The 22,418-nt window shown below is 37.8% G+C and overlaps 1 protein-coding gene across 1 annotated transcript in view; it reads left to right on the forward strand.

Annotated features, from left to right (window-relative positions):
* SLC17A8 (solute carrier family 17 member 8) overlaps positions 1-22,418 on the forward strand; it is a 47,169-nt gene continuing 24,751 nt past the window's right edge. Inside the window, exons 1-3 of the mRNA XM_074221068.1 lie at positions 1-467; positions 12,501-12,753; positions 17,421-17,539. Of these exons, the coding sequence (XP_074077169.1) occupies positions 367-467; positions 12,501-12,753; positions 17,421-17,539 (473 nt within the window). The 5' untranslated portion in view covers positions 1-366. The remainder of the gene's footprint in view (positions 468-12,500; positions 12,754-17,420; positions 17,540-22,418) is intronic.

Here is a 22,418-nt window from a genome sequence, read left to right on the forward strand (position 1 = left end):
TTCCCAGGTCACCCAATGAGTGCCCCCTTTAGCATCTCCACCTGCAGCCCCTAGGAGTCTGCCTTGAGCCTCACTGTCGATGCACATGAGAGCTGCCACCATCGCCCTGCCTTGCTTTCAGCTCTCCTGAAGAGTCTCCCCAGCCTGATTGCTGTCAGACCCATTGTAGCCCATTCATTTTTTTTTCCTGGTCCTAGGACAACTTGATTGGATTTCATCTTCCTGTTACTTCCAAGAGGGAAAGAGTGGCTAACTTGTCTTCCTGGGAGGACTCCGGCTAATAGGTCTCTCAAACTGGAAATGAGCAAGGATGACGGACCTGGTGAATGATTCCTGCTAACCCACTGGAGGGGTCCCTCATTCACCATGCCGTTTAAGGGGTTCACTACTTGGAAAGAAAAATTCCTGAAGCCTGGAAAGGAGGGTGTGAAGAACGCCGTTGGTGACTCCTTGGGTATTTTCCAAAGGTAAAGTTTTCATTGCTACATTCAAATTCAGGGCTTAAACAGATCAGACATTATAATGTCTTTATAAAAAAGATTTAAAAAAAAATTTTTTTTTAGAAAAATATACAGAAAAAAATAAAAGATTTTTAAGAGAAATGTCAAAACTATATTGCAGAGCCCAGAACATACCTACCGATATATTCTTCTTTCTCAGTAGGATTAAAGATGAATGGAAGAAATGAATGTGACTAAGACGGGGTGCCCTATAACTGAGCTGGAGATTTGGGGGGGCTATGACATTTTCTGCTATGATCGCAATACTGAACGTGGGCAGTGCTCCTAGTTAAAATGCACCTCTTGTACTCTATATGATTGCCCTCTAAATGATGAATAGTCTTAATTCTATTACCGTAAATGGGGATGACATCACTTTGCACTATTTCCCAAAGGTCTTTTCAGCTTTCTTTATATTCTTTATACTTGTGTCCTAAAAGCTCTGCAGTATTTTTATGCTAGCATTTATTTAACCATTCCTCTTCTACCTGGGTTCTTAATTGGCTTTTCTTTTGTTTGAACAGACAGTGCAACTTTGAATAGTTATTAAGCAAGATGAGTTGTTTGTATTGGGATTTAATATATAGTTCCTAATGAAATATTTCATTACAGAATTGCACAAGCAAGTGTTTTAAACTTAGCAATTATCCAAGGTAACTCCATATGTGATTTCTCTAAGGCAGGAAGGATAAAGTATTAATAGTTTGAGCATGATAAGAGCTAGTCATTTTAAAGCAAAAGTCTGTCATTCACATTTAGAGAGAAGCAAAGACTAAGGATTGGTATCAAAGGAAATGGAAGATTCTGAGAGCTCATGCAAAAAAGAAAGAAAGCCATTTTTAAAAGTACAGTCCAATATGAGATTATTTTAAAAAAATGCTTTCTAAAAAAAACCCCCTATCTGATCATGAATAAATAGTTTCAAATATTTGAAAGCATGGGGCACTTTAATTTATGGTTTTTTTAAAAGAGATTCCAAGTTTCTATATGTGTTTTTTTAATAAGACTTAGTGCTTTTTATCTTTGAATGTAAGGTGGAAGTGATTCATCAGTTGTATCAGTTGTATTTCTTTAGATCTATATGTATTCTGACTGTACTGTGTATTCTAATTTTGAAGTATATTTGTGGTTACTTAAACTTGGAAGATTGATCCATAAAGAGAATCTCTATACAAAATGCATTGAATCGAACCTCTCCTTAAGTGTACAGACTTATGCAGTGATATTTAGTTTAATACTTAATTCAATAATGGTCATTATATTTATGACCATTTATTTTTATTTATTATTTAAATAATCCCAGCTCCTCTTGTGCCTTAGTGTCCTAAAGTTGGTAGGAGGGAATAAGAGGGATTTGAGATGATGAAATCCTTCTTTTAATTATTTAAAAACCATACATTTCAGTTGGGAAAATTGGATTGAGTACTTGTTGCATTTTCTTCTTCATCTAAAGTTCTACCAGACTGAATTTACTGCCAAAAACTTCACTCCTAGAAAATGTTTACAACATGGTTCTTTTTTTTTGGGGGGGAGGTTGTTGTAAGACAATGGAGTTAAGTGACTTGCCTAAAGTCACACAGCTCAGTAATTATTAAATATCTGAGACCAGATTTGAACTCGAGTCCTCCTGACTCCAAGGCTGGTACTCTATCAACTGTGCCATCTAGCTGCCCTACAACAGGTTCTTTTGAACAGATTGATTTTTCTTTTTACCCCAGTGCTGCTTCCAACCATTTCCAGTTCTTCTGGACTTGAGTTTGGATCTTAGTACCACTACTTTACCAGTTGTGTGACCTTGGGCACTTCTCTGACTCCCGGGACTTCAGAATCCCTATCTATAATGGGAGTGGATTGGATCAATTGATTTCCCAGGTTCCTTAAAACTCTGAATCTACTTCCCTGAGGATCCAATCACAAAGACAAACTCCTCCCCTTTCTTAAGACAATATGGCTTAAGTTATCCATAGAAGTAAGGCAGGCAAAAAAGTCCATTTTGGGAACTTAAAGTCACTGCCTTAATCCTCAATAAATTCCTCATTACAGCTTTAATAATATTAATTATCATTTAAGTTGGGATTATTTCTTATGAATTTACTATTCTGATAATATTGGTGAGTTTTTTTTTAAAAAGTAATGTATGGTCTCTCATAGGTATATTGCCTTTCCCTACCCCATGCTCTCAAACAGTTTTTGATCACAGAAAAACAGACCTCAGTATTCTTGAATCTACACACTGCTGACAAGCTATTAGACTAGGCAGGTGACTTTAAAGCCTGTATCTGAACAACTTCCTGATCTCTCAGGGAATATAATCACCTATTTAGTATGGCTTGTTTCATGAAAAAGATGTCAGAGCATCACTTCTGTTATCTGCCTTGAACAGCATCATAGGCATGGTGTTAAGTGACAGCTGTAAGACAATTATTAAGTTGCAAACAAAATTTCCCCCCTTTTCTTTATCTCAACTCCTCCTTTTGCTTGCTATTTAAAGTAGAGGTGATAACCTGAAGTTCAGGAACTTTTAAAAAAATATGTGCTTAACTATATTTCAATATAATTGATTTCCTTTGTATTCATATGCATTTTATTTTATATATTTAAAACAACATTAAAACAACAAAAACCTGAGAGACTAGGAAAAGCAACAATTCAATAATTATTTAGGAGGAGTGAAGCACAATGCAAGAAGGTTAAACAACAATTATTATTATTTAGGAGGAATGAAGCATAACGCAGAGAAGAAATCTTGCCCCTGAAACATGCTAGCATTGGGACTATGAACAAAATCACTTCGTCATTCATTTCTCGATTTCCTCAGGTAACTAAAGACAGAGGTTGCAGAGAAGTAGCTAGTCGACATCAGTGGGAGAAATTTCCTCTTCACTGAAAACAGCATAGATTAAAAAAACCAAACCAACAAATCACCAAATCCTGTTGCATTTGTTGAGCACCTTGAACTTTTCCCAAATATTTTATATAAGGCAGAGTGGTGTAAATGATAGGACATTGGACTTGGAGTCATGAAGACTTTAGATACTTACACCGAGTTACAATAGCTCTCTGAGCCTCAGTTTCCTAATCTATAAATCTATAACCTGCAGACGCCCCTTGTAAAGGAGATGCTTTAGGAATTATTATTATTATTAGCTCAACTTTAGAGATGAGGAAGCAGGCTTAAGGAAATGAAGTAATTTATCCCTGGTCATTCAGCTAGTAAATCCAAGTCTAGATTTGAATCCAGTTCCCAGTCTCTTGACATTAGATCAATAGCTTCCTCGAGCATCCTAATAAATGGTGGGGATGGACTTCTAATTGTCTCTACCTGTAGCAAAATGTAATATTCCCATCATCCTTGCTCCTTTAGGTGGAAATGGAAAGGAAGCTTAGTTGAAATCTCCTTAGAATTTGCATTTCTCTGGGTCCCATGCATTGGCACTTTCTCTGCACAAGGGAGAACTGTTGTGCACTGTTGCCACTTCCCAATAGCAGGATCCATGCCATAGCTCTTCTCCAGTGTAACCGTGACCTTGTGGTATTTGGTCTGCATGGCAGGATCAAAGTGCTTCCTACATCCCTAAAAAGTGATTGCTATAGTAAATTCTCTTGGACCTAACCCTTCTCATCTGTAAAACTGGGATTAACGATACCTCCATCGGGTTGATGTGGGAATCTAAATGCTCACGTGCTGTATTCATTTCAGGGACTGTTATTATCATTATCATTATTATTATTATCTTATTGGGACTTATTGATATCTTATCTTAGTGGACTTATATGGTTGTTTCTATCATACTATTAAAACTTTCTCCTTTGGCAACAAATCTAGCAATTAGAACTGCTACTGGACTCAACAATCTCTCCTGCTTCCTGTAAGGACCCTTCTGCTTTGGACTAGCATTCATCACCTTGCATGGGTTCAGTAGTAGGGGAACCCCAATATCTAAGACAAGTGTTCTTTACCTGGGTCCATGAGCTAGTTTAAACGCTTTTTTCTTAAAAACTATATTTCAGGGTGGCTAGGTAGAGCAGTGAGTGGATAGAGCACCAGTCCTGGAATCAGGAAGACTTGAGTTCAAATCCAGCCTCAGACATTTAATAATTGCCTAGCTGTGTGACCCTGGGCAAGTTACTTAACCCCACTGCCTTGCAAATGAATGAATGAATGAATGAACAAATGAATGAATGAATAAAAAGAAAATAAGACTCTACTGGAGAGAGACTTGAGAAAATTTATTTTAAAAAACTATATTTCAATGATGACTGTATTTCAATATAATTCATTTCATTTGTAATCCTATGCATTAAAAATGCATCATTCTGAGAAGGAATCCATAGGTTTTACCAGACTGTTAGGGTATCTCTATGACTACACAGACAAACACACACACACACACACACACACACACACACACACACACACAGAACTCTTGCTATAAAAATGGACCTGTTCCTACTTCAGTTCTCTGAGGGAAAACTACTTAAAGATTAGATTTAGTCTCATGTCTAAGGTTCCCCCAAATTGGGGAACAGAAGGTTATCCAATGCATAATATATATCAAAGATGGAGCAGGTATTTATTTCCTATACAACAAAAAACGTCGACATAGCTAGATGGCAACTTGGGGTATGGAAGACCTGAATTCAAATCCAGCTTCTAGCTGTGTGAACCTGAGCAGGTCACAACCTTGCTTGTTTCCTTGTCCTCATCCATAAAATGAGCTAGAGAAGGAAATGGTATACCACCCCAGCATTTCTGCCACAAAAACCCTAAATGGGGTCATGATGACTCAGACATGGCTGAACAACTATAATACAAAAAGCTCTTACAAACATATAATGATAATATTTAAGCAATTAATAACTTAGAATTAGTTATATCCTCCTGGGAAGTTAAGACTTAAAACGATTAAAATATGGAGCGTTTTGGAAGAAACTAAGAGTGGGAGGTGTAAAACTATCATTTTACAAAGAAGGAAACTGAGTTTGAAAGAAATGTAAAGCTCTTTCTCTAGAGCTAAAAGAGACCTCAGAGATCATGTCCATCCGCTACTTTTAACAGTCCTAGAAATTGGGACTCTCCCTAAAGTTAAGTGTTTGTGGTAGAACTCCAATCGTGGTCTTCCTGTCTTCACATTCAGCATTCTGTATATAGGACCACTGCCTCACAAGTAAATTATAAGGAGGCAAATTTCAGCCTAATAGAAAAAAAAAACCCATTCATTTAAACATCCAGAACTTTTCAATCATAGAATAGGGGAACCTTGTGAAGTAGTAAGTATCTTGTTCTAGAAATGTATCTAATTTCAAATTTGAAAAGTACCTTGGAAGTGGGAGTATCCAAATTTGAATTTGTCTTCTGTCTCCACTATTCTGTTGCTTCCACTATTCTATTCTTGTCATTTTTAATAGATGAGGAAAATAGAGACCCCACAAAATAAAGGGAGTAACCTGAAGTCACTTAGAAACTAACAACCATAGGGAAGTTTTGAGCTCACATTCTCCAACTCTGGAGTCAGTATTTTTTCCACTTTTTTCCACTCAAACACTGCTGTGTTTGAGCAAAAGATAAACCAAAGGTAGGGATAGAAAGTCAGACAAAAGGGTAAGTTAGCATATCTGCCAAAATAAAATGGAAGTGCTGTAAATGTGGGCCCAGATTTTTTCCCCCAAGTTTCTCCACAATTATTGTGAACATTTGAACTGTGAGTAAATACTTTTGTCAGCACCCAAAGGCTAAAACACATGGCTCATTAGCAATCCTTAAGAACTGAGTTCTCCTGTTCCATAAAACTTTTGTCTGGGAAGAAGGAACATTCACACTAATGCAACCCACAGAACTCATTCACCTATATTTAGAGAAAAAACAAAATCTGGCATCTCTGAGAAGAATTTTAATTCAAAAGACCTATTGACATCAAGGTTAAAAGAGGCTTCAAGAGAAGAACATTGGGGCAGCCTCAAATAAATATAATTAAAAAAATAAAATAAAAGAGGTCATTAAAGTCACAAGACTGTCAACTCCTTGAGGACAGGGACTATCTTTTGCCTTTTCTTTGCAACTGCTTTGCTTAGCCCTGGCACCTAAAGAGCATTTATTGAATGTTGATTGACTAATTGAATGACTTCAGTTCTTAGGAAAGAAATTCATTTTTTTTCTTTTATGTTTTTGCAAGGCAAATGGCGTTAAGGGGCTTGCCCAAGGCCACACAGCTAGGCAATTAAGTGTCTGAGGTCAGATTTGAACTCAGGTCCTCCTAACTCCAGGGCCGGTGCTCTATCCACTGCGCCACCTAGTCACCCCAAGAAATTTGCTTGGGGCAAGTGACACAAAAAAAGTGACCCCCGTTGCTGGGTGGTGGTATGAGGGAACATTGATTCCAGGATACCATGGGGTGGTAAGCACAGTTGAAAGAGGAACTCAACCCAGAGCGATGAAAGGATATGCAAATGCTATTAGCACCCTCCAAATTCTAAGCTCTGAACGAAAGCCCTGGTTACAGTTATAGTTTTATTTCTTTCTTAACTAAATCTTTCTCTGAGGACTCATCATGGTATAGGAGTGATGAGATTTGAAAAGTTATAACAGAAAAGTAGAAACTCTGGCAACTTCTTTCTTACTGGGAAGGCTTGGAGGCCTAGCCTGGTGAAAGACTGTCTGAGGACATCCTAGCTAAGCCCCATCAATAGACTGGCCTCTAAATAATGGATTCTTTCTGTTTGGTTTTGGAAACTCATCAAAATCAAGAACAGTTAGTAAAGAAATAAGTTTTTAGTTCATTGAGTCATAAACTTTGAGCCTGAAAGGACCTTAGACTAGGCCATTAGTCCAATTAGCTCCCATATGAGACCATTTTTTGATCCTGCCTTCTCTACCCCTGTTTGTCACTGCTCTTTCTTCTTTTCTTTAAATCTCTTTTTTGGGTTGATATTTTGAGCTTAATGATTATGTAATTATTTTCCTTCAATAGAATGTCAGCTTCTTTAAATTTCTTTTTCCTTTTTTGTTTTTATATCTTCTGAACACAGCACAGTACTAAGCACTTAGTATTCAGTACATAATTTTTAATTTAATATACTTTGGTCGATGGAGAATGATTAGGCATTAAATATAAATTTTGTTTTAATTTTCTTTGACAAGTTCAGGTAATCAAAAATATGGTCATATAGTTATTGTGACAGAAGCAGGATTCAAATGCAGGCTTAGGCAGGGTGTGATAATAAATCTTTAATATCCAGTTCTTTGTGGTGGAGAAGAATGTTTTCACAGAGTCACTTTTAAATTTAGTCTGCATTATTATTAACATTTTCTCCATCACTTTCTTAAATCTAGAGAACCAACAAAAGAATAAATCAAATCCTAATTTGTAGCACTTGCCAATTTTAAAGATGTTAATGCTTACACTGATCATTTAACAATCAACCCTTGGCAGTTGCAGCTGCTTCCTCCTTCCTTCCCTCCCTTCCTTCCTCTTTTTTCTTTCTTTGTTTTCATACTTTCTCATTTATTTTTTTAAAAAATGCCTCTTCTTCCCCCTTCCCCCTTAGGACCATACTGTATTGAAGTCTTAAGATATCTTTCCTATAATCTGCACTTGGGCAAAGTGTTTATTGGACCTAATCACTTTAGGATCTCCCAAGTGTTATGTTTGGAATAAGTCCATTGGAAATAATATGATATACCTGTTAGTTTTAACAAACTTTTTTTCCCTCTCTTTTTTTAAATTCTTCATTTAAAGGGATGACTCACTGGGGAGGAGAGGGAGGAAGGAAGGATACAACTGTGAAGAAGGTGATGCAAAAATAAAAGTTATCAACAAGAAAAGAGAAATAATAGATGTGGCTTTATATCTTCAGCCAAGAAAATGACTCAGAGATGTTGTTGGTGATTAATTAGGTCTTTGTTGACCTGTGATGTTTGTCTGTGTGTGTGTTTGTCTGTGTGTGTGTGTGTGTGTGTGTGTGTGTGTGTGTGTGTAAGAGTCTTTTAGTGTCCAAATTCAAATTGCTATTAAAGTGATTTCTTGCCAACAGCACCATAACTGCCCGATTTTACATTAGAGAAGAGAATCTGAAATTGCCTCTATGAAAAGAGTACTAGTTCTACAATATAAAGACTTGGGTTCAAATTCCATTTAGTCCCTATATGTTGTTGTGTGTCCTTCATTATGAAAAAAGACCATGACATCAGGGAGGTGATACCATGACATACAAATGAGTTGGATTTGTTTTCCTGGGTCTCAGAGGGGATTGGACCAGATGATCTTGAATTCTGTGATGTTGGTGGCATGGCCTGTTTGGAAATGGTCAATTTATATTTTATATACTTTCTAATCGTCTCAAGCACCTCATTTGTCCCAACCTTGTTATGGCTCATTGCAGATCATCTGAGTGTTAAAGGGATACCCATACATATGTGTAATTAAATCTATGTCTATCTATCTATCTATCTATCTATCATCTATCTCTATATATACAAATATGTATATATAAGAGAAATACATACACACATATTTGTCTATGTATGCACACATATAAACACATACATACATCAGTATGAATGAAGACAATTCCTGAAAGGAGCAGGGTTTGTGAGGAGATTTAGATTATTTCTGGATGAACAAGTGGAATATATATTGGAGCAAATGTTACCAACTTCTTGTTCCAATTAACATGAGCTCAGAGCCTGCAAATTGCTGGGAGCATGGGGAATTGCCAAGTTTGTGCTTTAGAAAGGTCGGTTGGTTAATGACTTACATCTTAACTGAACTCTCGTGTTAACTGTTTTTCTTCCTTATGATGACTTTTGAGTCAGGGGTCTTGGTTGTTGTCTGCTCAACTGGAGGAGGTGGAAGCTAAGTTTGAGTAAAAGTACTTTTAGAAGTGTTGCTAAAGGGGGTGACTAGGTGGCTTAGTGGACAAAAGCACCAGCCTTGGAGTCAGGAGTATCTGAGTTCAAATCCGGTCTCAGACACTTAATAATTACCTAGCTGTGTGGCTTTGGGCAAGTCACTTAACCCCCTTTGCCTTGCAAAAAACCTAAAAAAAAATGTGTTGATAAAAAGAGAAGGATGAAGTTTCTTTTATTCTTGATAAATTATATCTGACTTGAGTTATAATCTCTGAGCCACATGTTTTTTTTCTTAAAAAATAAAATCCTCTCTCTCTCTCTCTCTCTGGAAAAGTAAGTCTACCTATGAATGAAATGAAATGATACCAAACTGATGACTTACCATTTCTCCACTTAATCACTCAGTTTCTCCTACATTGAATTATGGGATGTAAAATAATTTGTTAAACTGCATACTTCTAAAATAATATCAATTGAAGGTTTGATGGAAAAAAACCATTCTGTAATAAAATTCTCCAGCCAGATAATTTTAACAAAAAGAAAGCAATTCATCAATTTTAACTCTTTAGATATAAGGGGATGAATGGCAGCATTCAAGAAAATTTTGCCCTGTAATTGAATTCTTAAATTATGTGCCAACTTACTTCTTTATGGCTCCACTCACCATCCCTACAACTTTCTGAGTCCAAATTTCCTTTTTCCGGGCCACTCCTCCCCATGCAAATAGTCTCCTTATATTAGAATGTTAATTCCTTGAGAGCAGGAACTGTCTTGGGGAACTTGCTGTGTGTCAGACACTGTGCTAAGAATTTTATAAATAGTATTTACATTTGATGCTCACAACCCTTCTGGAAAATAGGTACTATTTTTATATCCATGGTATAAGTATGGTGGACAGGCTTAGTGACTTGCCTTGAGTCATACAATTGACCATTGAGACTGGATTTGAACTCGGGTCTTCCTCATGCTGGACTCAGTGCCCTGGCTACTGTTATCATCCCATTGCCTAGGAAAGATCATTAGGGCAATATATTCTGGGAAGAGATGAGCCCATCTTCAGGCGATGAGAATAAGTGACATTGGGTAGAGAGTTTTATCATTACTCTTGAAATGTCATATTATTCCCCACCCACCCTCATGATAGTTTCTCCTCCAAATTACCATGAAATTATTTTATCACTTTTGTATATATTATTTAGTTATCTATTGTCTCCTTAGAATGTAAACTTCTTAAAGGTTTTTGTCTCTGTAGCCCTAGCCAAGCATATAGTTCGCATTCAATGCCTGTGGGTTGATTAGCTAAGTCAGGAGAAATCCAGGCTCACATGTAGATATTAAGGAGACAAAGAGTCACTTGAAACAGTTCCTGCCTTCAAGGAGTTTATATTCTATTGGAGGAGACAACTGATCTACCTATTAGAATCTATAAAATAGATTGTCCCAATAATCTTAGGGCAATTGAATTCTGTTAGAGGTCTGAATGGGAGTAAAAGATGTCAGGGATGCTAAGAAAAGGGGATATAGGCTAGTCTGTTGCTAACAGTGAGTGGTAGCAGGTGGACAGCCAGGTATTCTCTGCTCCTCTTTAATGACAGAAGATTCCCTCAGATTCTCATGTGAAGTTTACATAACAGCTTTCTGTAAAGCTTAAAATGGCACTAGGACTTTTAGAAATACAAAATGAATAAAAGTTAAGTTGGTGCATGTAAAGGACTCCTCCAGAAAAACTTCCCTTATCAGAAGGAAGCTAAGCAAAACAAACCAACACATCAGACAAGTGCCACAATATCTGGTCCATTCTGTACTTATGATTGTTCACTTAACTACTAAGAGGAAGAAAATAAAGATTTTTTTAAAAGATTTTTTGGGTTTTGGGTTTTTTTTTTGCAATGTAATGAGATTAAGTGATTTGCACAAGATCACAGCTAAGTAATTATTAAGTGTCTGAGGCCAGATTTGAACTCAGGTCCTCCTATTCCAGGGCCGGTGCTCTATCCACTGCGTCACCTATCCATCCCTATTGAACCACCTAGCTGCCCCCCCATAAAAAGCTTTTGAAGGTGTTCTTGGAATGATGGAATGTATCCTAGAAGGTCTTATTAAATTAATTTCTCAATCACTCAACATTTATTTAGTCTTACTTTGTACCAATCCCTCTGTTAAGTTGCTTTTGTCGTACAGTTAGTTGCTTCTGTCGTCTCTGACTCTTTGTGACTTCATTTGGAATTTTCTTGGCAAAGATACTGGAGTAGTGTGTCATTTCCTCCTCCAACTCATTTGACAGATGAGAAAACTGAGACCAACAGGGTTAAGTGACTTGCCCAGAATCATACAATTAATGTCTGAGGCCATATTTGAAATCAGGAAGATGAATCTCTCTGACTTCAGATCTCACACTCCATACACTGTGTCCCTTAGCTGTCTACTGTATTAAGAACAAGGGATTCTAAGAAAAAAACTTTGGTGAAAGATAACATTGCTTCCTGCCTTCAAAAATTTACACTTGGGGCAGCTTGGTGGCACAGTGGATAGAGCACCGGCCCTGGAGTCAGGAGGACCTGAGTTCAAATCCGATCTCAGACACTTAATAATTACCTAGCCGTGTGGCCTTGGGCAAGCCACTTAACCCCATTTGCCTTGCAAAAACAAACAAACAAACAGACACAAACAAAAAAAAACATTAAAAAAAAATTTACATTCCAGCTGAGGAGATAGATAACATCCAGGTAAATGTGCACATATAAGAAAAATAGTATAATAATGATAAAATTAATAATTATGTTATACTTGAAGGTTGATGAAGTCCTTTATGTGTATTACCTTATTTAATCCTCGTATCTACCCAATGAGATTGGTGCTATTGGGGATAATTATCCCCATTTTAAAAATGTGGAAATAGGCTAATAGAGGTTTTGACTTGGGAAAACAGTCACATAACTAATAAGTGTCAGAGGCAGCTTTTGAACTTCGGTCTTCTTGACTAATTTGACTTTATCCACAATGCCACCCAATTGCTGGAGGACATGGCAGATGGTAGCTAGTTGAAAGACCCTGCTTCTACAGTTATAATTGTTTTATTCCTTCTGTGTTCAATATAATTTCCTCAATTAGACCTAATTCTTTCTTTCCTTCTCTTTGATTTTCCTTTTCAGAAAAATTGATGGGACCAATGTGGAAGAAGACAACATTGAGCTGAATGAAGAGGGGCAGCCAGTCCAGGTTCCAGCTCAGAGTGCCCCTCGATGTGATTGCTATTGTTGTGGAATACCCAAGCGCTACATCATTGCCATCATGAGTGGCCTGGGATTCTGCATTTCCTTTGGGATTCGGTGCAACCTTGGTGTTGCCATTGTGGAGATGGTCAATAACAGTACTGTATACATAGATGGGAAGCCAGAAGTCCAGGTCGGTGAATGTTTTATGAATTGATTCATTCCCTTTAGGGTAATTCTTTGGTTAACTTTCATTCTCAATTCTCTAATTTCCAAATGGATGTGTTTGGTAGGGTTGAGATTATGAGATGGAGTCCAGTTCATATTGCAGTCAGAGGGCTCCATTGATCATCCCATCCCACTTAGGCAAGAACACTTTTTTTTTTTAGGTTTTCTCTTGCAAGGCAAATGGGGTTAAGTGGCTTGCCCAAGGCCGCACGGCTAGGTAATTATTAAGCGTCTGAGACCGGATTTGAACCCAGGTACTCCTGACTCCAGGGCCGGTGCTTTATCCACTGGGCCACCTAGCCGCCCCTGCAAGAAAATTTCTTAAATGACATAGTAAACAAATGATATTAAGTAGCCACTGGGGCTACATAGATAGAGTTGACCTGAAAGCCAGAAAACCTTAGTTGAAGTTCCACCTCTGAGACCATATGGGTAGTGTGATTCTGGGCAGGTCACTGTCCTCCTTGTTCTAAATTATAGATGGATCTCCCTTGGTAGGGGCAGTTTTTTCATCCAGCAATGTCCTTTGCATTGGTAGGATGTTAGACTGGTCAATATGACCAGTCTAATATTCTTCTGGAAAGAATATTTGAGACTACTTCTTTTTTAATAGATGAGGAAACTGAGGCACAGAGCTGGTAAATGTCTTGCTTAAGGCCATGCATAAATAGGATCTGAACCTAGATCTTCCTCATTCCAATTTAATTTAAGTGCCATGCCGACTCATAGTCCATCTTTCTACCTGTTCCACCACTTGGACTTTTTTTTTTAAGTTGTTTTTTTTTTTTTTTGCAAGGCAATGGGGTTAAGTGGCTTGCTCAAGACCACACAGCTAGGGAATTATTAAGTGTCTGAGGATAGATTTGAACTCAGGTCCTCCTGACTTCAGGGCCGGTGCTCTATCCACTGCACCACCTAGCCGCCCCCTTGGGCTTTTCTTAAAAACACAATTTTCAATACAGCATTCTAGGAATGGGTGAAACAAAATAAAAAATAAGCTCTACTTTGGTTCAGGGAAGAAATCTGTAGAGAGGTAAGAAAATTCAAAATGCATACAAGGTAAATACAAAGTGATTTTTGTCTGGTCCTCAGGGAAGGTCATAAAGAGACAAGTCTTTTCAGTCTTAGATGTAGAATTTAAGTTGAGACTGTAAATAGTTGCCCACATTTGCAGTGAAGAGACGGAAGAAGCCCAAACCACTATCCTCAAACCAAAGCCAACTTAGAGGAATTTAGAAATCCAGAGGATCTGAGAGTTGCATGATGGAAACTCCCTTTATTCAAGGCGATCACCGTTTTGGGTTGTGAAAGGATTATAACTAACAAATACTCAGAGACCAGCTTCTTCCTAATACCACTTGGTTCCAATGTGGAATGTTTGCCTTTTGGGAATTGGGTTTCAGGTTGTTTTTCTGAAGGCTTATGTGTATATCATCACGGCTTCAGATGTGTATCACATGCTTTATTTTAGTCCTTTGTTAGCAAGCCCAGCTAATTAAAAGCCCTCTGCTGAGACCCAAAGAAAAATGACTTATGGCTTTGCATTTGCTTATTGCCTGGAAAGATAGTCCTGGGTCAGGAACAAGGGCTTTGTGAAAAGACATTTTTGATAACCCCTCTCCAGAAAAATGCTAGCAGGGTCTTTGCAGTTTCCATGGTTTCAGGCCCCCTTGCCCATCTGCCCTGGGGCCCAGGGGAAAAGCTGATCCTAATCTAAAATATCCTCCACCTGCCTCCCCCAGGCTCCAACTTACAGACTCAATAATAATCAGGAAATTGGAGGGTCTAAGGGTCTAAATCTTACTTTGGATACTATTGGACATCGCCCTAGGATCTATACTGCTCTCCTTCCTTCCTTCATTATGATATTTCTGTTTTTATTATTTTTATTTATTTAAGGCAATGGGGTTGAGTGACTTGCCCAAGGTCACATAAGCTAGGCAATTAGTAAGTGTCTGAAGCCACATTTGAACTCATGTCCTCCTGACTCCAGGGCGGGTGCTCTATCCATTGTGCCACCTAGCTGCCCTGCCCCCTGTTTTGATATTTCTACATAGTTCCTGATCATTCTTTTAGAAAGAGGAAAATGATAACAATAAAAAATAGTGATGATGATGATGATAGGTCACATATTGGTATAATCTTGGGCAAATCACTTTCTTTCCTCTGGGCTTCAATTTTTTTCATCTGTAAAATTGACAGAATGGGAGAGAGTTAGACAAGATGGTTTTTACAGCCATACATTTATGATCCTATATAGTAATTTTGTATTTTATCTCATTGAATTCTCCTAATAAGCCTATGAATGAAAATAGGGATAGAGACTGATGTTTGATTTTTCATTGATAGAGAAAACTCCCAAGTGAGGGAGTTCTCTTTCCCAATGAAGGTTGGCACCTTCTCTGAGACAGCCCTGAGAGACTAGGGAATTTGTCTGGGATGACATAACCAGTGTGATTTAGATTCAGGACTCAGACTCAGGTCTCTCCAAGGAGAGCATTAGCCATCTGGCTTGCCAAAATTTCCTTTTTTTTTAATGAGTCAGGGATCTTCTTAGTAGTCTGGCAATGCCCTTGGACCCCTTCTCACAAAGACGACTTGTTGCGTACATCATAATTCAAAGAAATATTAGGTCTCAGTTAGAGGTTAGTGAAGATAAAGATGTAATTTTTTTCCCCATCCAAATTTATGGATCCCCTGAAATCTACCAAGTAGACGTCAGGGCCAAGAGCCCTTGTATCATACCATGATGGCTTGGTGAAGAATAATAGCTGAATATTGAAGTAGCATTTCAAGACTTGCAAAATTATTTTTAGATTAATATTAGATATTTAGATATATCTTTTGATCTTCACATCAACTCTGTGAGGTAGGTACTACTATTATGATTTTTACAGATAAAGAAACTGAAGTTGACATAGGTTGAGTGACTTGCTCAGGGCTGTAGCAGATAAGTTTCTTCCATGGGATGAGGACACAGGTCTTTCTGACATCAAGTGTAGCTTTTCAAAAGTGCCTTTATTAGCTGCATTATAAAGATAAGGAAACTGAGACCCCAAGAAGTCAAAGTCATTTGACCTTAGTCCCAAGTGGGATTTCACCCCAGGGCTTCTGGAACAGCAATCCCATGCAGAGCAAGAAATCACAGTTTTGCTAGGCTCAGCAGAAAAGAAAGGACTGGCTTTAGTCAAGGACATTTGACATTGTATGTGCATGGGGGAGGGAAGAGGGGAGAAAGTAGAAATCTGGCTCGTAACCAAATGGAAAGAAAAAAAAATGACTTCATTGCCATAGCTGAACGTGTTCAACCTTATAATGAAGAATGAGATTTTTAAATGGGAGACAAAGAGGTCTGAGAAGCTGCTGAGAAAGCCTTTGACTGTGAGGAAAAACCTGGGTGGTTTGGGCTGAGATACTTTCTAATCCACATTTCCAAAAAAGAGAAGAAATGCCATCCTAAAATCACAACAATGGAAGACTGTCTTGTTCAATCTCCAGAATATTAGTCAATTCACCCCAGTTCAACAGAAGTCCTTCAGCATTTGTTCTTTGTAAGGTCTGTTTAAATCTGATGTACAAGGATGTAAAATAAAATGTGATGAAAGTTTATAATAAAATACAAGAAGAAGACTTGCATGCTAATCATTTCAAGGCTAATCTACTTGAAATATTTTGAATTTTTGTAGCACTTTCAATTCAGTTCAACAGGTGAGTACTGAACATCAGTGTACCAATGTGAACTTGGACATATCACTTGCCCTCCTGGGTCTTGATTTCCTCATCTATAAAACGAAGGGGATAGATTAGATGATCTCTGAGGTCCCTTTGTATCCCAGATGTATGTATGTATGATCCTATTATCTGGATCAGGGCAACCAGGTGATGCCATAGAGAATACAGCAGTGGGCTTTGGAATCAGAAAGCCATGCAGGTTCAGATCTGGCCTCAGGCACCATCTGGCCGTATGAACCTGGGCAAGTCACTTCATTCCATTTGCCTCAGTTTCCTCATCTGTTAAAATGAGCCAGAGAAGAAAAAGGCCAGCTACTCTGGTATCTCTGCCAAGAAAACCCAAATTGGATCACAGACACAGTTGACTGAACCCAGTCCTTGAGTTACAAAGGTGAAAAACAGACAAATAATTGTTTGTATATATGTGCATGCGCATGCAAAATATAAATAAAGCAATTTGTTTTATAGGAGGGCAACAGACACTAGTATGACCCTGAAAGGAAGTTCATTTCAACTGAGTCTTGAAGGCAATTTGTGGTTCCAAGTGTCAGAGGTGAGAAGGGTGAGTCTCCCTTCTGAGTCACCTTGGGCAGAAACATGCTTTTTACTTTGGAAAACATAGGGGCAGCTAGGTGGCGCAGTGGATAGAGCGCCGGCCTTAGAGTCAGGAGTACCTGAGTTCAAATCCGGTCTCAGACACTTAATGATGACCTAGCTGTGTGACCTTGGACAAGTCACTTAATCCCATTTGCCTTGCAAAAACCTAAAAAAAAATATTAAAATATTAAAAGTTCATAGCCCCTGGGCAAAAATTCCCTGCGTAAACCAGTCATTGAAAATAATTATCAGTCTTTTTTTGATGGTATACAAATCCCAGACTATTTATTTTCTCATTCACAGAGAGCCCAATTTAACTGGGACCCAGAGACAGTTGGTCTCATTCATGGATCTTTTTTCTGGGGTTATATTATGACACAAATTCCGGGAGGCTTCATCTCAAATAAATTTGCTGCCAACAGGTAAGAATCCCTAGAGTCATACACTTGTCTGTTTTAAATTTAGCTTTGAGGATCCACAAAATGTGTTTTGTCCAATTCTCAGTTTTCCCTAAATAGTAAAGCTAAGGGCTACCTGGAGGACTAGGACTGAACTCTTAGGTACTCAGTTCTAGGATATTCTATGCTAAAATAATTCTCCAGTCTTGTTCGTTTGACTTGTATTAAATAAAATGAGCACTGACTGGAGGACATCTGAAACCTAGCTTGTCTGTGCCAATAACTTGCTCTGTTACTTTGCTCAAGTCACTTCCCTTCCCTTGGCCTCAGTTTCCTCAAATGTAAGATGAGGGCATTGGGGTCTACAGTCCTTTTCAGCTCTAGATCCATGAATCTTATGATTTGTCCTAAGTCTCTTCCTCTCCCATGACTTTAGTCTCTCTCTGCCCTGCCCTGGTCACCATGTCCAAGCAATATTATTTAGATTCTCACCATTGTTCTTAGCCTCCTTATCCCTGTCCCACTGGAACTGAATACTCAGTTAGTCCCTGGAATCATTCTGGAATCTGATAGAAGAGTTTTCACAGTGTCTTGCCTTACCATCTCCTAGCCACCCCTTCCAAAGCATGCCCCCTTTGCCCTTTCTAGGTCCTATTTATTTGAATGTAAACTTTTTGAAGACAGGACTTAATACATACCTTCTTATTCATTCATTCTAACCACATCTCTAATATTGAGTTCAATGCAGAGGCTATTTTTAAAGAAAAGACATTGATAAACTGAAGAGCATCCAGAAAGGGGTCACTGGGGCAATAAGGAAACTGGTAGTTACGCTATATGAGAAACAGAGAGAACTGGAGAAAATTAACCTGCAAGAGAAAATTCTTAAAGAGAAGGAAAGGAAATTTGATACTTGAAACATGGAAACATTGGAAGGATTGTTACAGAGAGATGAGTTATTCTATCTAGTCCTAAAGAGACCATTAGGAATAAGGAGGTGTTGGTGGTCCTTTGTTCTTAAAGGGGACCATGACAGGATAGAGGTGATGCCATGACTTACATGTGAATTGGATTGGAATAGGAGGTGGGGGGGGGGGGGAGCTGTACTGACTCACCAGCCTCACTTGCTCCTCTGGAACCATCTGGGTCCAGTGGCCAGATATGGATCAGGACAACTGGAGACGGCCCTGGACACACTAAGTGGAAGTCACCAAGAGTCGATCAAGATTGCATGGCAAGAAGACACTGACAAAGAGAGATGTCCAGAAGTGGAAGGCCATCTCAGTGGAAATGCCCTGACCAATCATCAGGGATTTTATAAAGAAAGGCATTGGTTAGGAAGGAGATGGCCTCCTTTTCTGCCTTGGGATTCTGATGATATTCACCAATATTCTATGGAAAAAAACTGTCTGAAATAACACTAAATGGTACAAAATCACTTGAATCACTGTTAAAAATGTATACAATGAAAAGAAAAATTTCAATGCACTTTTATTTATTTAATTTAACTTTTTCTTTTTTAAATGAATTTAATCATCGGTAACCAAGGACATTTCAGTATTAATAATAGTAATGGTAACAATTACATGGTGCTTTAAGTTTTACGAATCGTTTTACAAATTCTTTTCTATTTTATTTTTTCAATTACAATATAAAATCATTTTTCATATTAATTTTTAAAAAATTTTGAGTTCCAAATTTTCTCCTTCCTTCCCTTTTCCTCCTTTCCTAAAAGGTCAAAATTTTAAATAGGTTATATATTATAAATGCTTTCTCATCTTTGTTCTTATACTAACCCTAGGAGGTAGGATCTAATATTATCTCATTTTATAGATGAGGAAACCGAGACAGGTAGACGTTAAGTTACTTAAGTCTTCCATACTCCATGTACTACCTAACTGAACTACATGTGAAATTATAACTTTGGTTATGTGGAATTTGTTTAACAGTTTAAATTAAATTTGATGCAGTAGTAATAAAATTGCTCTCTTTGTGGTTCCATCTGAATTTCGATGTTCTTTTTCCTGGATTCCTCTGACTCAGACTTTCTCCTCATATCTCTAAATGTAGGTTTTGGGGAGACACTATGGGTAGTGAGATCAAGCATTCTGGAACTTTTGGGGTTTTTTTGGTCTTTGCAAGGCACTGGGATTAAGTGACTTGCCCAAGGTCACACAACTAGGTAATTATTAAGTATCTGAGGCTAAATTTGAGCTCAGATCCTCCTGACTCCAGGGCCAGTGCTCTAAACACTGCACCACCTAGCTGCCCCAAGTTCTGAAGCTTTTATGTGTCATGGTCCCTTTGGACAGTTTTGTGAAGCCCAAGTATGGATGACTTCGTAGAATAATGTTTTTAAATATGTAAAATACCTTTGATTACAAAGGAAATCAAAGGTTAGTGAAATATAGACATAGTTTTTTCCCCCATGGGCTTCATGTGCTCCATCCAGACTAAGAATTTCTTCTTTAAAAGAACTATAGAAGGTGTCAATTCTATCCTTACTGATTCTCAAGAAATCCTTCTGCCAAGCGACTGAAAATAACAAGAAGACATGAGTGGGGGCAACTTGGTGGTGCAGTGGATAGAGCACCAGCCCTGGAGTCAGGAGTTCAAATCTGGCCTCAAACACTTAATAATTGCCTACATGTGTGACCTTGAGCAAGTCACTGAATTCTATTGCCTTAAATTTAAAAAAATTTTTTGGGGGGGCAGCTAGGTGGCATAGTGGATAAAGCACCGGCCTTGGAGTCAGGAGTACCTGGGTTCAAATCCGATCTCAGACACTTAATAATGACCTAGCTGTGTGGCCTTGGGCAAGCCACTTAACCCCATTTACCTTGCAAAAACCTAAAAAAAAAATTTAAGATATAAATGAACAAAGTCATTCTTCCTAACAAATAGAGCTAATCAAAAGTAGGTTTGGGTTTGAAAGTTAAAAAGTTCTCTGTCACTAGACAATTCAAGTGAAAGCCGGATGACTATTTGTAGAGACATTTCAGGCACAGACTATGTTCCAAAGTTCCTTCTGAGTCTGAGAATCAGTGATTCTGTAAGTGGATTTGGAAAATACTATGGTTTTGAGCATGGATGAGTGAGGGAAGCAACAGGATATGTTTGTTGTTTTTTATGTTGTTACTTTTTGTGTCATTCCTTGTGGTGTCAGTGAGACCAAGTGGTGCCAGCTAGTCAAAAGGTGAACATCTATCTGCAACTCCAGTCAAAGGATAGAAAAATCAATTAATTGATCAACACACATTTATTAAATTCTCACCACGTTCCAGACACTGTGTTAGATACTGAGGATACAATGACAAAAGAATGAAATAGTCCTTACCCTCAAGAAGCTTCCATTCCTTTCAAGGAAGCAGAAAGACATATATGCATGTAACCTCAATTTCAATAACTTTTCCAATATAGATACTATTACTCTAGCATAAGGAGATAGATAAAATCTTGAGAGTATTGTTCTATGAAGAATAAGTCTGGAGAAAGACAGGCAGACAGAGAGAGGGAGAGAGAGAGAGAGAGAGAGAGAACTTTCTGGGGAGAACTACTTGTATCTTACAAAAAAAAATTAACAAAATTAATGGCTAGATTTAGTTCCCACCTAAATTCTTGAGAAGAGAGAATTTATTAGATATTCTGAGTGAAATGAATGGTAGCACTGTGTTTCTTGAAGTTATTTGCAGTTAATAATATTGATAGGTAAGATTTATGTAATGCTCTAAGTTTTACAAAGCATGCATTATCTTATTTGTTCTTCTCAACAACCTGTGAGGTAGTGTTTTTCCCTTTTACAGATGAGGAAATTAAGAGAGGTTAAAAGATTTATCCAGTGTCACAGTCTCTGAGTTAAAAGTCTGTGTCAGACCACATTCAGGACTTCATCCACTATTTCATCCAGCTGTCTCCGCAGCCATGATTTAAGTTCTACTAGATATGATTTTTCTCCTAGCTAAAGCATTGTGAATAATTCTCCATGTCTTTCTGCTGCTACTTGCTACACTACAATTAATATAAATTTTATAATCAGTAACTGAGAAGATTTAAAAAAAGAGACTGGGGAAAATATATAAGTATAATTTTGTATATATAAATTTATATTTGTATAATCGCTTTATATATATAGAAAGATAAGTAATAATCTGGGACAAAAGGTATTTCTTCATTATATTAAATATTAATGACTCAGTCAATTAGCTTAATGCCCTCACATTAGCAAGCTCTGGTTCTGGAGAAGCATTTGATTAAGTTTCTCTTTAGAAAATACCTTGTAATTCAAATTCCCCCCCCAAAAAACATAAATAATAAAAAATTTTAACAAAAATAGTCATTTTCTTCATGATACATACTTTTTTATTCTTTTAAAAGCTCGATCTTAGTTATGCATAACAGTAGCTGTTCAATAAATGTTTTTGAATAATCTCAAGAATACTGAAGAGGAGGTGGCATCATATTGTAGGGGGAAAAAATCTAGATTTGGAGTCAGGACAATCTGAGTTCAGATCTCAGCCCTGCTTATGACCACTAGTATGAGTTAATTTTTCTGGAAATACCCCACCCCCCGGATGGTTCAGTCTATTGCTATGGTAGAGTGCTTGGCTTCTGGGCTGGGCTGGCTTGCTCCATACAGTTCAGTAGCTGAATTCTAATAGAATCCATTGCCAGCACTTTTTACCCTCCAGTTTCTGCCTTGCAGGCTTTGCATGATATTTGGACCTTTGGAAACTTAACAGGTGACCCGGACCTATCTTCGTTCTCAGGATAGGCACTTTCCAAAGATAAAAAAAATGAACAAATAGAAAAGACGACCATGTGCTCATGAACACATGATAGGAAGAAGGGAATTGACCCAGACACCTTTCCTGTGCCCGCTTCTCAGTTCAAATGAGTCCTAGTT

The sequence above is a fragment of the Macrotis lagotis genome, chromosome 2, assembly GCF_037893015.1.
Source record: "Macrotis lagotis isolate mMagLag1 chromosome 2, bilby.v1.9.chrom.fasta, whole genome shotgun sequence".
NCBI lineage: Eukaryota > Metazoa > Chordata > Mammalia > Peramelemorphia > Peramelidae > Macrotis > Macrotis lagotis.